Below are 16,435 nucleotides of genomic sequence, written 5' to 3'. Positions count from 1 at the left end.
ATGCAAAGATGTTTGCCATTACTATTTACATTCAAAATGTTACTGGATGCCCTAGTTAGCAAGAAAAAAAACATAAAAGGCCTTTAGGTTGGAAAGGAAGTAGTAAATTTGTCTCTATTCACAGATAACATGAATGTCTAGTTAGAAAACGTCAAGGACTCTACAAACAACTACTAAAACTAAAAAGTAAATTGAGCAAGGTTAAAGGGCGGAAAAGTCAATATATATTTAAAAATTGCATTTTTATATTAGTCATAAGTGGAAAATTAAATTTAAAAAACAATTACATTTACAATAGCATTAAAAAATACTCAGGAATAAATTTAACAAAAGATGTACAATCCCAGCACTTTGGGAGGCCGAGGTGGGCAGATCACAAGGTCAGGAGATCGAGATCATCCTGGTTAACACGGTGAAATCCTGTCACTACTAAAAATACAAAAAATTAGCCGGGTGTGGTGGTGGGCGCCTGTAGTCCCAGCTACTCAGGAGGCTGAGGCAGGAGAATGACATGAACTCAGGAGGCGGAGCTTGCAGTGAGCCGAGATTGCCCCACTGCACTCCAGTCTGGGCGATAGAGTGAGACTCCGCCTCAAAAAAAAAAAAAAGATGTCTATGTTAAAAACAGTAAAATACTGCTCAGAGAAATTAAAGAAGGCCCAAGTAGATAAAGAGATACATGTTTGTGTATTAGAAGACTCAGTGTTGTTAAGATGTCACTTCTCCCCATATTGATTTATAGCTTCAAGGCAATTCTAATCAAAATCCAACAGTTTTATTTGTAGACATGGATATGTTAATACAAAAATGTATATGGAAAAGCAATGAACTTACAGGAGTCAAGACAATCTTGAAAAATAATAAAGGTGAAGGATTAATACCTAATATCATAAAGCTATCATCTTATGGTATATTACAAATATCTTATGGTTTCTTTTGTGTGCTATGCCACACCAACTTAGCTACATTTATAACTTTCAATATCATAATTATATGATATTAGGTACTATGATATTAGGTACCAACACCATGATACTGGTGTCAGGATACCATGTAGACACATAGACTGTGGTTATCTACAGGAAAAGGATAAGAAAGGTATTGACTAGAAGGGCAAGTCAGAAAACTCCTGGAGTGATGACAATGTCCTATATGGGGCTGTGGCTAGATGCATAGACAAACAGAATATACACTTATTAAAACTCAAAGTACATATGTAAAATCTGTGCATTTAACTATGTGTGAATTTTGCACCAATAATAAAAACAAGAAGGCACACTGGTTTTTGTATTTCCTTTGTCTTCATAAACACAGACAATCTGTCAAAATGCATCAAAAAGCTGAGGTCATTTTTTTTTTTTGAGATAGAGTATCACTTTGTTGCCCAGGCTGGAGTGCAGTGGTGTGACAGCCACAACCTCCCAGGCTCAAGCAATCTTGCTATGCTACCCAGGCTGAGAAGATCACTTCTTATAAGAAAGAATCCATTCCCTATTTGGTCTAACTAGAAGTCTAACTACTTTTGGATAACACATAAATATCCCCGAATTTTTTAATTTTACAGTAATTTATTCAAATTTGTGAACAACTCAAAACAAGGTTTATGCCAGAGAAATGAGCACCATATCACTGTTGAAAAGAGACTAGATGATCCAAATTTTATAAAACTAAGTTTTCAGTCCTTTCTAGTGAAGTTTAACCATATTATGATGGCATTATTTTGTCATTCACATTAACATCAGTTCATAAAATCAACACAAAATAAATATTTAATAAATCTTTAAGCACGATGATAGCAAAATTCAAATCTGAAGGAAATTTTAATACTAGTTTACAATCTTTTCCCTTAATTTGTAAGTAAAGTGGTTTAGCTTACATTTCTTTCTCCATTTCAAGTTGTTTACTCAATTCTGTGGCTCTAAGCTCTAAATCTGTGTTCAGCTGTCTTTGCTGTTGTAGATCTTGCAAAGCCTGCTCCTTGCTTGCTTTAACTTCGAGACTATCAGCTTCTAGTTTCTATGAAAGAAATATGGTATGGTAGCCATTTTAATATTAGTAATTATCAATCCATTATTAAATATTATAACATTTGTTTATATTCAAACAGGTATGACACACAAAAAAACATAAAATATTTATTATAATAAAAAACATATTCTGAAACCATTACTAAGGGTGTTATTTATTTTAAAATCTTTCAGAAGACCCAGCAGAAAGCTTTATACATGATAGACAGCCACTAAGTGTTGATGTTTAAAATTAATTCTTGGCCGGGTGCGGTGGCTCACACCTGTAATCCCAGCACCTTGGGAGGCAGAGGCAGGCAGATCACTTGAGGCCAGAAGTTCGAGACCAGCCTGGCCAACATGATGAAACTCTGTCTCTACTAAAAAAAAAAAAAAAACAAACAAAAAAAATTAGCCAGGCGTGGTGGACCGTGCTTATAGTCCCAGCTACTCAAGAGGCTGAGGCAGGAGAATGGCTTGAACCCAGGAGGCAGAGGTTGCAGTGAGCTGAGATCGCACCACTACGCTCCAGCCTGAGCAACAGAATAAGACTCCATCTCAAAAAAAAAAAAAATTAATTTTGAATAAAACAATCAACTTAAAAGAAACATAGAAACATAAATAGTTACTACCTCAGTAAAAGTTATAAACTCAAGTATGAAAAAATAACAGGTTCACTAATGTACTCACTTAAAACATATTATCTTTTATAGTCACAGTTAAAAACACTGATGTAATTATAAGATATTTAAAACTAAAATGAAGTTCTCATGTACTCCTTCTCATTAACACCTACTGATCCTAAATATAAAGCCAATTAAGTTCCTGATTTTGTTTCTTTAATCTCTTGGACTAGATGATGACATTGTTCTTCAGAATATAGTTTGCATCTCACATGTATACATGTAATTATGTGTGTGGTTTTACAAATTTACAAAATCAAACTGTTAAATGTAAGTTTGAAAAGCTTTACACAATGTATTTCCTTGCAGTGGTAGTGATTTTGCACACTAAATATTTTATAAACTGATTAGTACCTGTAGCCCTTACCATTGACCTACACTGAAAATATTCATTAAATAAAAGATATTTGATGTAGCTAAACTAATTCTACATGTCTATATAAAAAATATAAAATACTCCCTAAAATGATAATTTTGAAGTGTTAGAACTGATAATCACAATAAAAACTCAGTTCTAAATAACCACTGTTTTTAATAGGTACCCAAACAGAATACTCATTAGACACTTTGCAGTAAAATAATACTTCTATTATTTTTAACCATGCCTAAAGTACTCTGCCTTTGCTATTATCATTTTCCATAAAGAAAAAAAGGAATCTTTAGAATTGTAAATGTAATTATTCCCCCTTACTATATTGGTATGTATGTACATGTATACATTTCATGACTCTAAAATCATACACACATGCTTCAGTGGGTTGTGGAAGTGTAAGTTACATATACAGAGTAACTTGAGAAGTTTTTGTTTAACTGATAGTAGCTCCAATTTTTTAAATTTATTTTTCATTTTTTTATTTTTAGCCAAAGGCAGTTAAGCAGCAAGTGGTTCTAATTTAAAGGACACAAAAACTCAGGTCAAATCCTTCTGAGATGTCTAATCATCTTATCTCTTCAGTAAACCAACACATTCACTTGGCGTTGTGTTAAAGTAAGATGCAGTTTACCATAGTCTCAATGTGTTACTAAGTTAGAAGCAAAGTCCAAAGGGTATAAAGTTCTAAAAAGGAAAAAGTCTACCATATCTGAAATGTGATATTGGAGTAAGTTGGTAAGAGATGGAAGAATGAAGGAATAGAAAAGACTTCACAACAAAAAATTGGTAAGTTCCTTGTAATTGTAGAGTAGATCTCTGGTTAGCTGTCTTTAGAAAAAGTAACACATTACAATGGAATCAGTATGTAAGTTGACTGTCATTTATAAAAGATGCTCATTAAGGAAGAAATTAAAAATAAAGATATAATTCAAAATTAAGACATGAAAAATTACAAGTAATTAAAAAAATTTTATACCACAACTTCACCTTTCTTTGTTAATTAAAAATCTTTGATTCCATGTAGGTCAAGCGATTCCATTGCTACTGAAGTAGAAAATATAACTAAATTCAACTTCTTTTATACAAACCTTAATTTGAGCTTCTAGCTCTTCAGTTTTCTGTTCTAAAGAGAGGTGTTTCTCTTTATATTCTTTAAGATGACTTTCCAGCTGACTGCAATGTTCTTGCTTGTCTTGTAACTTTGCAGTGACCTGATCCAACTGAGTAGTAATCTTATTTAACTCCTTTAGAAAAGTACAGTTGAAGAAAACTTTGGTAAGGTTTACTATATCATAGTGGCCAAATATTCAAAGTAAAATGGAAAACTCTAATTTTATTTAAAAAAAATTTGGAGTAAGAGCTCAGATAAGTCCAATGATATATCAGAGGCTATACTTACCTACCAGTATAAACAACATGAACTCAATTCTTGCGTAGTCTGAGATCCTAAGTTTATATGTATAACAGTTTAATAACTTTCCAGTGTTTATTTAGGAAGAATCATTTTAGGAGCCAAAACAGAATATTAGCCAGGCTAATAATAAAGTAACACTTTTATATTATAATTAAATATTTTCAATGTTCAAGACACCATTTTTAAAAACTATTTTAAAAAAAGTTACAGTGATTACATCTATGATGCTTTTCAATTCATTTGGAATATTCAGTTGCACAAAAAAATAAATAAATAAAAATTACTAGTAAATCGACTATGTACCAAAAGTAGGACACATACCAAATTTAACAGCAAACATTCCATTCAAATGGGTTTTCGGTAAAGGGTAAATATAGAAAACCGTTTTGTTCTGTTTTTTAACTTGATATACTTCTGTATTGTTTTTTAAAAAATGGACCAATAAAGCCAGGTGTGGTGGCTCACCCCTATAATACCAGCACTTCGGGAGGCCAAGGTGGGTGGATCACCTGAGGTCGGAGTTCGAGACCAGCCTGACCAACATGGTGAAACTCTGTCTCTATTAAAAATACAAAATTAGCCAGGCACAGTGGCACATGCCTGTAATCCCAGCTACTTGGGAGGCTGAGGCAGGAGAACTGCTTGAATCCGGGAGGTGGAGGTTGCAGTAAGCCAAGATTACAGCATTGCACTCCAGCCTGGGCAGCAAGAGCAAAACTCCATCTCAAAAGAAAAGAAAAAAATCAGAAAGACCAATAACTAATATTACTCTCTGAATAGCCAGTAAAATTTTAAAATTTCTACTGGTCATGTTAAGAATTTCTCTTTCTGAATGCTAGGCATATAATACAATTTTATTCTTTTTTCTAAAGAAAAAAAAAAAAAATTTATACTGGTAAAAGCTAAGAAAAATCTACCAGCAACATTCACCTTGACCCTAAAGTAGGATGCTTCTATTCTACCAGAGTACTGCTTCTGTATTCCCTCCAGCTCCTCACTTCCTCCTATTCCCAAGAAACGAGTAACTCTTACAACTGAGGTAGAATATATAGTGTTCCTTTTTCCACTTCCAAGTGGCAAGTACATTTGGGTCATGGTCCAGTCTACCTACTAAAAGCAAATGTGGAGGTCTGCCCCTTCCAATCACCAACACTTGAAGGGATGAGGCAACAATTCAAAAGTTAGGAGTAAATATTACTGCTCTACACCAAGGTCTAGGCTAGGGGAGAAGGACAGTATCAGGAAACCAACCACAGCTGCACACTAGTAGAGCTTTATCAAAAACAAAGCTGTTATTTTTATCTCCATCTATGTGACCCTCACCTTTACTACTCAACTGGTTCTGAACTCATGGAGAAATTAAGGGGGATAAGCAAGTCTACCACAAGATTATACAAAACTGGGTATCGTCTTTACATGTTTGCAATCTGTTTATCTATCAAAGCACTAGGTGGTAGATAGTATGAAATTGCATCTGTTTCCCTACCTGCTGTTTATCTTGTAATGCATTTTGAGCTGTGTCCAAATGATTCTGAAGATCAGCTCTTTGGGCAGTTTTTGCTGCTTCTGCTGATAGCAACAGTTCGGTTTTGGCTTTAATCTGTAATAAAATTTATAAATTATTTAATTTATATTTAGTTCTTGATTTCCTCTTGCTTGAATGCACACTGCTTTTGTGACTAAACAAACTATTTAAAAATTAAGTCATTCACAGAAACAAATGGATTTATATATTGAAAAATATGCATGTGAAAAATTCCCAAAATAGGAATGACAGGGGAGAAGACTCCTAATAATGCTGGATAAACAATAAAAAGATATCCTTATATGATTCCAAAACACTTCAGTATTCCTTTGCGAAGAAACAAAAGGTACACTGTTTTTCCAGGAAAATGCCACTGTGTTTTTCAGAAGTGAATATCTGAAAGTCTACCACTATTATGATAAAGTAAATAACCATGCCCCCAAAAATGATGACTCCAAAGATAATCAAGAATTACAGAATTTAAGGACTCAGCCAGACAACTGGCACTTTGTAAAATTCAGTATTCCCTGATAACTTCTCACTTAAAGGGTTTTATTTCTGATGCTCAGTCAAAATATTAAACATTAAAAATTCAAGGCTGCCGATAAAATCAAACAAGCACAAAGATCTATCTTGTTATCAAAAGTAACTAAGTGTTTGAATACCTTTAGTACAACTCACCTCAAATATGAAAAGCAAAAAATAGGCCAGGTGCGGTAGCTCACATCTGTAATCCCAGCACTTTGGGAGGCCAAGGCAGGCAGATCACTTAGGTCAAGTGATCGAGAGCATCCTGGCCAACACGGTGAAACCCCGTCTCTGCTAAAAATACAAAAATTAGCTGGGCATGGTGGCACGCACCTGTAGTCCCAGCTACTCGGGAAGCTGAGGCAGGAGAATCGCTTTCACCTGGGAGGTGGAGGTTGCAGTGAGCTGAGATCACGCCACTGCACTCCAGCCTGGCGACAGAGCAAGACTCTGTCTCAGAAATAAAAAAAAGAAAGAAAAGCAAAAAATAAAATATATATGTAAAAACATATATTTAAAATTAACATATTTTGAGAAAACAGTAAAAACTGGGGGAGCATTCTTTTAGCTGGTTGAAGAGAGGATCAATGAACATACGAAATCCAAGATTTACATTGTATGGATTATTACAAGCTGAAGGAAAAATTCAAATTTTTTCTCAATATCGAAATAATTTTCACAGAAATAATAGTTACATCAAGGTATATACATCTACATTGATTTAAAGGTGAAAACTAAAGAAATCTTCCCTTTAAACAATACATAGTAAATCTATACTGATGAATATATAGCATAAACTACAAATATATTTTTGCAGAAGTCAGCTTTATTTACATATGGCATTTCATCTATCTGAGGAACCAAAAATTCATGAAATATTTTAACATATGATAATCACTCGGATCTTTTTTATACAGCATGCTTCAACTAATGGAATATACGTATATTCCAAAAGTTATGTAGCATAGAAAGAAAGTTTGGGGGAAATTAAGTAATTGCTCCACTGGTTTGCCTTATTTTAGAAAGGCTTCTGATGGGGGGGGGGGAAATGTGGCTATTCATATAGCCAGCCCCTCTCTTTGCCCTTTTTACAGGCAAAGACTAAGCACCAATTACTACAAGGCTACAATTGTTGCAACTTTTGCATTAAAGCCCTTAAAACAGTAAAAGCAGTGAAGTGCCCTCATACGTGTGCATAATAAGGTACCTTGATGCTGTCCTGATCATGCACACAAGGAAGTACTGTGGAAGTAGGGATCAAAAGGTGTATTATAGAACTTAAAACTGAGAAACAGCTTAAAAGCCTCATTTGTATAGTTAAAGGGACACTCCAGAAAAAAACATTACCCTAACAGTTAAGCTACAGCTGGCTACAGCTAATACCCTTTGGCTAAGCACTTTTGGTTGACATTCTTTTATTAATAATACCACTTAAAGCACTAGGTTTTTCTCAGGGTCCTAATTCTCAAAAGAAAAGTAAGGCCATACATCCTACTTTATGAACTAACACTAGTTCATAAAGAAGTTAAAGTAGCTTTGAAAAAAGCCTCAAAAACTTAAAAAATATCTACAGTAACATTTTTCAGAGTAATGGCAAAGAAGAAGTTACTGTCAAGGTGATAATGGGAGCAATGATAGTAACAAAAAAAATGGACTGATCTCATTGTTGGAATTAGTTCTGAAATGAATAGCAGTGGAAGGGCAATCTTTTGTAAAGGAAAGGACCTTGCAACGCAGAAAGAATCACAGACTGTCCTAATACATTAGTACATTCACATTGTCACTAGACCCCCATTCCCTCCCCATTCCCCTCCCCCTTACATTGGACATCCACATAACAGGCTATCATATAATTCATCTAGCAAATAATTTTTTAAAAAAGAAAGAAATGTATATTCTCTGCAAGTTCTAATAAGTATGCCAGTCATATTATTTTATTATATTCCTTATTTCCAGTGGAATCATTATCTTAAAGTAAAATCAAGCCTTGAACTATTTTTATAAATTTCTATTCTATATCACAGAATAAGAAATCAATAGTAAGAACGGAGAAAAAATTATGTCTTACTGCTCACCCCATGATTGACTCATTGAGGAAACTGCTATATAGACTTCTGAAAGAATATGGCACCATGTAGGGGAATTTTTTTTTTTTTTTAATATACTTTAAGCTCTAGGATACATGTGCATAACGTGCAGGTTTGTTACATATGTATACTTGTGCCATGTTGGTGTGCTGCACCCATCAACTCGTCAGCACCCATCAACTCGTCATTTACATCAGGTATAACTCCCAATGCAATCCCTCTCCCCTCCCCACTCTCCATAATAGGCCCTGGTGTGTGATGTTCCCCTTCCCAAGGCCAAGTGATCTCATTGTTCAGTTCCCACCTATGAGTGAGAACAGGCGGTGTTTGGTTTTCTGTTCTTGTGATAGTTTGCTGAAAATGATGGTTTCCAGCTGCATCCGTGTCCCTACAAAGGACACAAACTCATCCTTTTTTATGGCTGCATAGTATTCCACGATGTGTATGTGCCACATTTTCTTAATCCAGTCTGTCACTGATGGACATTTGGGTTGATTCCAAGTCCTTGCTATTGTGAATAGTGCCTCAATAAACATACGTGTGCATGTGTCTTTATAGCAGCATGATTTATAATCCTTTGGGTATATACCCAGTAATGGGATGGCTAGGTCATATGGTACTTCTAGTTCTAGATCCCTGAAGAATCGCCATGCTGTTTTCCATAATGGTTGAACTAGTTTACAATCCTACCAACAGTGTAAAAGTGTTCCTATTTCTCCACATCCTCTCCAGCACCTGTTGTTTCCTGACTTTTGAATGATTGCCATTCTAACTGGTGTGAGATGGTATCTCATTGTGGTTTTGATTTGCATTTCTCTGATGGCCAGTGATGACGAGCACTTTTTCATGTGTCTGTTGGTGGAATTTCTTTTTTTTAATCAGAAGTCAGACTTATAAAGGAAGATTTAAAAAATCAAAGTAAAAAAATATTTAACATAGAAATCTAATGGTATAATATCAAACTAATTTGAATATCAAACACAATAATGGCATGATCAAAACAAGGAAAATCTAAAAGATTTAGTGATTTCACCAAGTGTAGCTTGAGGAGAGACAGAGCACACCTGAGAGCAAGAGCCAGAGAAAGAGAGAGAGAGAGAGAGAGAGAGAGAGAGAGGAGAGAGAGAGAGAGAGAGAGGAGAGAGGAAGAGTGAGAAGAAGACGGAAGGGAGGAGGGAGAGAAAGACAGAGAGGGGGAAGTGGATGAGAAAGTCAAACAGGAAAGTTCAACTAATTGTCTAGATATAGCCTTTATCTAATTCCTGTTTCAAATTTTTTTCAATTAATATGCAAGGCAAAAAGAGACAGAAACAGAATTTAAAACATTTGATGGTCTAAAACTGGTGCTTTATACAAACATTAAATTTAATATTACCTGTATGTCAAGCTGGGAGACCTTCTCCTTGCTTTCATTTAATTGACTATTTAATTCATTGACACTGGTTTCTAGAGAAAGCACACGGTCTTGTGCAGCTCTAAGATGTGCCTTCTGCTCTTGTACCTGGTCATGCAAATTCTCCTGGGCTTGTTTATGGCTTTCTGACTGATTCTTCAGCTTCTCTGTTAGTTGAGTTACCTGTTATACAAGTAACATTAATCATGAAGTTCACAAATGATATAACAAAAATTCAGAAACCTAAATTTAAGAGCCATGAGAATATTAAACTGCTTTATGATAGTTTATCTCAAATTTTTTCAAGTAAAATTATTCACTTTTCCAAAATACATCAACATAGTATCTCAAGTACCAAGAAATAACATTAAAATCAAAGACTGATATTCCTTTTAAAATAATCTTTATTGAGCTGTAAGTTATATAAAATTCATTCAACTGAAGTTGTACAATTTGAGATTTGATGAATGCATACACTCATTTAACTAGCCATCACCACAATCAAGATAAAGAACATTTCCATTATTCCAGAATGTTTCCTCATGCCCTTCTGCAGTCATTCCTCCCATCCCATCTCTAACTCCAGCCAATCACTGATTTGGTTAAGTAACAAGATTTCTTTATATATCTGGGCATTTCTGAATTATCAGATATATGTATTGCAAATGTTTTCTCCCATTCTGTGTTATGGCTTTTATTTTCATAATGGTATCTTTTGAAGAGCATACTTTTTTTAAATTTAGATAAAATCCAAGTCATTTGACTTTTTATGTTCACTGATACTGTTTTCTACTTGCTTAATCTATTAAGTACATCCAATAAAATTTTCATTTCACATATTTTTATCTCTAAAAGTTCAATTTTTTTTTTTTTTTTTTTTTACTATTTCCGTGTTTTTTTTTTTTTTTTTTTTTTAAGAGACAGGGTCTCACTCCATCACCCAGGCTGGAGTGCAGTAGCACAGTGATAGCTCACTCCTGGGCTCAAGTGATCCTTTCACTTCGGCCTGTAGAGTAGCTGGGATTACAGGCACAAGTTACTGCACCCAGCTATTTCCGCTTCTGTCTCCATCATTATAGTTTTTTGTTTCTATCCATAAGCATATTTGAAGAGCTGTTTTAAAGTACTTGTCTGGTGACTCTATCATCTCTTACTTTAGGGTCTGTTCCCACTGAATAATTTCTCTCCTGGTCACGGCTCACATTGTTTCTGTTTCTTCCTATGTGTAGTAATCTTTCACTATTTATTGTGACCACTCTCGATTTTGCCATCTTCTTTCAAAGAATGTTTTGTCCCAGCATGTATTTAATATATTTGTGGTTCTACTGGATCCTTTTAAGGTTTTTTTTTTACACTTTGTAAGGTCAGGTGTATGGCAGCTTTTACTCTAGGACTAGTTTAGCCTTACTCCTCTCCTAAGTTATGACATCTCTGATATGTCTACTAAATACTCCCAAAGTGTTCAGCCACACCTTTCTTCTGATTGGCTGGAACCTGAACATCTCCCAGTCCTGTGTAAGCACTAGTAATTTTTCAGCCTGTAGCTCCTTGATAGTATTCATTGTCTGGCCTCATAGAATCCTACTTTACAAATACAAAACTTGGCATTCAACAAAGCCTCAAGTGGATTCCTAAGCAGATTACTGAAGCTTTTTCTCTGTACTGCTCTTTCCTTTCTGGTATCCTAATCTACAAATTCAATCTGCTTTAACCTCCCTGAACTTCAATCTCTTAATTTAATTTAATATCTCACATACACCACTGGGCTTTCCTTAGGTTCCCCCAAGCTGTGCCACAGTCTGGAAAATGTCTCTGGATCAAAAGTTAGCGTGGTCAAAGAGTTCATATCACTTGTTTCTCTTCTCTCAGGGATCACAGTCCTGCACTGCCTATTGCCCAATGTCTGAAAACAGTGGTTTTGTACATTTTTTCCACTTTTCTTGGTGTTTATGGTAGAAGAGTTAAATAGGTATTAACTATGCCAATATGGCCAGAAACAGATTTATTTTAATTTATTCTTTAAAATGAACGCATGGCTTCCTGACCATATTTATATGATAAGCAATGCCAAGTTGTATACAACCAAAAACTAACCTAAAGAATTCTTCAAAACTAACTTTGAAATTTGGAGGGAAATCTGTTATATTCTAATTCTAAAATTAGAAAAGTGACATGGCCTTCTGACACTTTGTTTCAAATATTTTCTCGTTTAGATAATAACTCTCTTATTACACAATTCTTCCAAAAAAGCAACTGTAAATTCTTTTTTGTTTGAAAATGTATTTATCTAAATTTTATAAACTTTTCTTAAACTACATTTTAATGTTGAAACATTAAGGCAACTTATCAAAATTATTATTGGCTATACATGATGCAAAGACATATACTTTATCAAAATATGTTACTATTAAGTCTGTATATTAATACACAGTAAAAACTAACTCTTGATTAATATCTTCAATTTATGAATACATTTCATTATTCTTTTTTTAAAACATCACAAAATGCCATTAAGCAAGTATACACTATTAATATTTCTGTTTTTCCAGTGAGCTAACAACGTAAAATGATTTATTCATAGTCACACTTACATCCAGGGACATGAACTGAGAAATTTTCCTTTGTTAAATCATGTTTCACTACAATAGTAATCTGCCTCTTAAGGTACATGAGATGCTATTTGTCATAAAAATATGTAACATTTAAAATGTGCTAAAAAGAGCAAGAATGAAGAATCATTTAAATAAGCACTTAGTAAGACTTAGAGAGACAGAAGTAAATTTTAGAAATATAATATATTTTACAAGCTTACTTGCTCCTGTAGTGTATGGTTTTTTTCTTGTAACTGGTTAAGAACAGCAGTCTCTCCTTCACCAGCCTGAATTTTTGCATAAAGATCTTCTCTTTCTTTTTCTAGTAATGAAATATTTTCTTTACTCTTCTGTAATAAAGCTTCAAGGTTCTGGATCTTTTGGTCCTTATCGCCAATTTGACGTAGAACTTGTTCCAAATCATTCTGTAAAGAATTGAAAACCACTACTTTAAGAATAGAGAACTTAAAAAGTTATTCCTCAAACATAAAATGACTAACAATAAATTCTATCACTCAAATTCTCAGTCTTACATTTTCTTAAAACTATTACATTTTAACATGGTAAATTTAGTTAAGCACTTAGAACTATATATTTAATAATATAAATCTATATCATTATAAGGTAGAATTTAACAAAAAACTGTCAACCACATTTTTTTCTAACACTCTAATATGACCTCCTGCTACTACTCTTTTTCTGACCCTAATTTCAGACACATGAGACTCAATCTCACACTAGGCACACTCCCACCTCGAAGCCTTAGTGTACTAACTACTCCTTCTGCCTGGAACTCTTCCCCCACACAGTCATATAGTTTACTCCCCATTCAAATGTTTGCTCAAACATCACCTTCTTAATTAGGACTACTCTGACCATTCCATTTAAAATTTCAGCCTTTCCCAATATTCCCTATCTTGGTTATCATTTTCTTTCCATGCTTACTTTCCAACACACTAAATAATTTGCTTATTTGTCATGCTGATCTACCTCACTCCAACCACCCTCCGTTAAAATGTATACTCTAAAAAGGATTTCTGTGTCTTAGTCATTGATATATCCAAGATATTTGACACATATATTCTAAAAAGTCACTGAATGAATAGAAAAATAAATTATTACACTCTAAATCACATATACATGCAGGCTCACTTCAATACACTAAAAGAACTCTTCTATCGATACAGCAAGGGATCCCTCTTCTTTTACTTTCACACCACTCTGCTGACACAGACCCAGCAACCATGTGGTACTCTCATGATCTGTGCCAATATTAAAATATTTGAGATCGGTCACTTTCAAGCATACTTCTCATCCTTCTAAGTTTTGGTCAAATGACAAAAGGCAACCAAACCTCTCTGCCTCTCAGTCTCTGTTCCTGCCACCGATAGATAACTTCTCTCTCTACATTCCACTAATCTGGAATCAGAATTCCAGGCCTAAGCTTCTTTCCATAAAAGTCACTCTGAGGGAGGGGAACATCACACACCGGGGCCTGTTGGGGGTTGCGGGGCAAGGAGAGGGAGAACATTAGAGCAAATACCTAACGCATGTGGGGCTTAAAACCTAGATGACGGGTTGATGGATGCAGAAAACCACCATGGCCACATGTGTACCTAGGTAACAAACCTGCTCATTCTGCACAAGTATCCCAGAGCTTAAAGTGTATGTATAAGATATAGATATTTATACATACACTTTAAGCTCTGGGATACTTGTGCAGAATGAGCAGGCTTGTTACATAGTAGATATATATCTACATATCTAGATATAGATATATAGATATAGATGTATAGATATAGATATATAGTCACTCTGTTTCCAAGTCTTAACTGAAATTTGATTCTTCCTTTACAGATGCCAATTCTCCCTCACCCCTCACCCTGCTCTGGTCAGTAACGTCTATTCCACTGGGCAAGCACAGGAGGGTGACCTTTTCCTGGTGTTTCACTGCCATTACTCTCTCCCTCATGTGAAAGTTTCGTGTTGCTCTGGGGATTATGCCATTTACTTATTCTACTCTCTACTTTTTGTTGCTATCATCTATAAATCCCTACCTCATTCACTGAAGACTTGAGACCTGATTTAGTCTTTCTCTCAATCCCAATTTCTGCCAATTTCCTGGGAAATACAAAATACATAAATAATTAAGAGCATAGCCTCAACATTCATATCATCTTAATTCCTGGACCTTTACTTATTCCACATTTCACACACTCATATAGGATTTGTAACCACCTGAAATTCTTCCAGCTAGAAATTTCTAACTATCCTACTCTATGACCACAACTTACTGCCTTCCAATTTAATGACCTAATTTCTGTTATTCAATGTCAGAGATGTCAATTTCCTTCTAACATATTCAGCATATGCCTAGCTTTTCTTCGTGAACTTCCTATATAGATATGACCTAACCTTAACTATTCTTTCAACCACATTGTCCATTTCCTTCCACCCAAAAATTTCCAAGAGCCACTCCCAAAAAGCCCAATTCTCCATTCCTATACTTCTAAGCACTATTGGAGTAAAATCACAAAGTTCCATAGATTGGTGCTACTACAAATTTCTGGTTCTGGTTTCAACTTCCATCACAGTATATATTCAGAATTATCTTGTCAAGTTTTTTATTTGAATGAGGTCCTCACCCTCAAATATTCCCCTCAATAACTACTTAAAAGATTCCATATTATCTCTACATTCTCAATCTCTGCTTGCCTGATATTCAGCTATTACTATCTCCAACTTTATCAAGAAACATGAGATTTTCAGGAATGACCAATCTTGATTTTCAAAAAAATAATTTTATATAAAATAATATGTGTATATATATTATATACACATACAATTAATTAGAACTATGTTTAATAATATAAATCTATATTATTATAAACTAGAATTTAACAAGAAACCTTCAATTAACCACATTCTTTTTCCAATGCTCTAAACTCATCTCCTACTACTCTTCTTCTGATCCATGAGACATATATAGATATACATAAAACAATATATACATATATTTATGTATATAGATATATGGAGCTATGTATATATGCCCCACTCCATATTTACCTCCTTTCCTCAAGCTTCAGTGGATGAGTTTAATTTCACCCTCCCCCAGTGTATCAGTAACATCGTAGCTTCTTAACAATACCTTATTCCCTCAGCCGCTTCTCCCCCAATATCCTTAATAACTCCCTCCCTATGAATCCCTTTGTCCTAGACTATAGACATGTCCAGGTCTCTCTTATTCTCAAAAACACTCCCCAGGACACATCCCCCTCCAGTTTCTGCCCAGTCTTTAAACAATTTACACTGACATTTCAAAAATAATTTATATTTATATTCCTAATTTCCTCATCTCTCACTCATTAATCGACAATCAGATTTTCACCTCTATTACTTTACTGAAATTATGTTTAGCAACATTATCAATTTACTTAATTGCTTAATCTAATTGGTATTTTTCATTTATCATACTGAGCATCGCCACCACACAAACCCACATTTGAAGGTGCTGATTACCCCTAACTTTCGACCCTTCCTATTCCTTTGGCTTCCACTCTGCAGGTTCTTCTTAATTACTCTGACCATTCTCACTCTTCCTGGGGCTGCTCTTCTTCTAACTAGTCATCCCTTAAGGGCTGGTGTTTCTCAGAAGTCTTATGTTACCAATTATCTATTTTTCTCACTATACTCTCTCTTCTGGCTAATCACATCTACTCTAATAATTCCATTTACTTTATATATTCTGATGTCTCTCTCAGTTAACATATATAACACGATTCCCTCCTCCAAGCTTTAAATATTAAATATATCGCACTGGTGCCTCAAGACA

The 16,435-nt window shown here is 34.6% G+C and overlaps 1 protein-coding gene across 2 annotated transcripts in view; it reads right to left on the bottom strand.

Annotated features, from left to right (window-relative positions):
* Nucleotides 1-16,435, bottom strand: part of EEA1 (early endosome antigen 1) — a 162,155-nt gene that overhangs the window by 35,006 nt on the left and 110,714 nt on the right. For both annotated transcript variants that reach the window (XM_033221084.1, XM_033221085.1), the window contains 5 exons: nucleotides 12,822-13,025; nucleotides 9,992-10,192; nucleotides 5,963-6,076; nucleotides 4,151-4,306; nucleotides 1,877-2,016 (listed from right to left, as the gene is read on the bottom strand). In XM_033221084.1, coding sequence (XP_033076975.1) covers nucleotides 1,877-2,016; nucleotides 4,151-4,306; nucleotides 5,963-6,076; nucleotides 9,992-10,192; nucleotides 12,822-13,025 — 815 coding nt within the window. The remainder of the gene's footprint in view (nucleotides 1-1,876; nucleotides 2,017-4,150; nucleotides 4,307-5,962; nucleotides 6,077-9,991; nucleotides 10,193-12,821; nucleotides 13,026-16,435) is intronic.

This window comes from Trachypithecus francoisi, unplaced genomic scaffold, assembly GCF_009764315.1.
Source record: "Trachypithecus francoisi isolate TF-2019V2 unplaced genomic scaffold, Tfra_2.0 Lachesis_group11, whole genome shotgun sequence".
Classification (NCBI taxonomy): Eukaryota; Metazoa; Chordata; class Mammalia; order Primates; family Cercopithecidae; genus Trachypithecus; species Trachypithecus francoisi.
The sequence above is the reverse complement of the archived record's forward strand: the minus strand, read 5'-3'. Positions and strand labels throughout refer to the sequence as shown.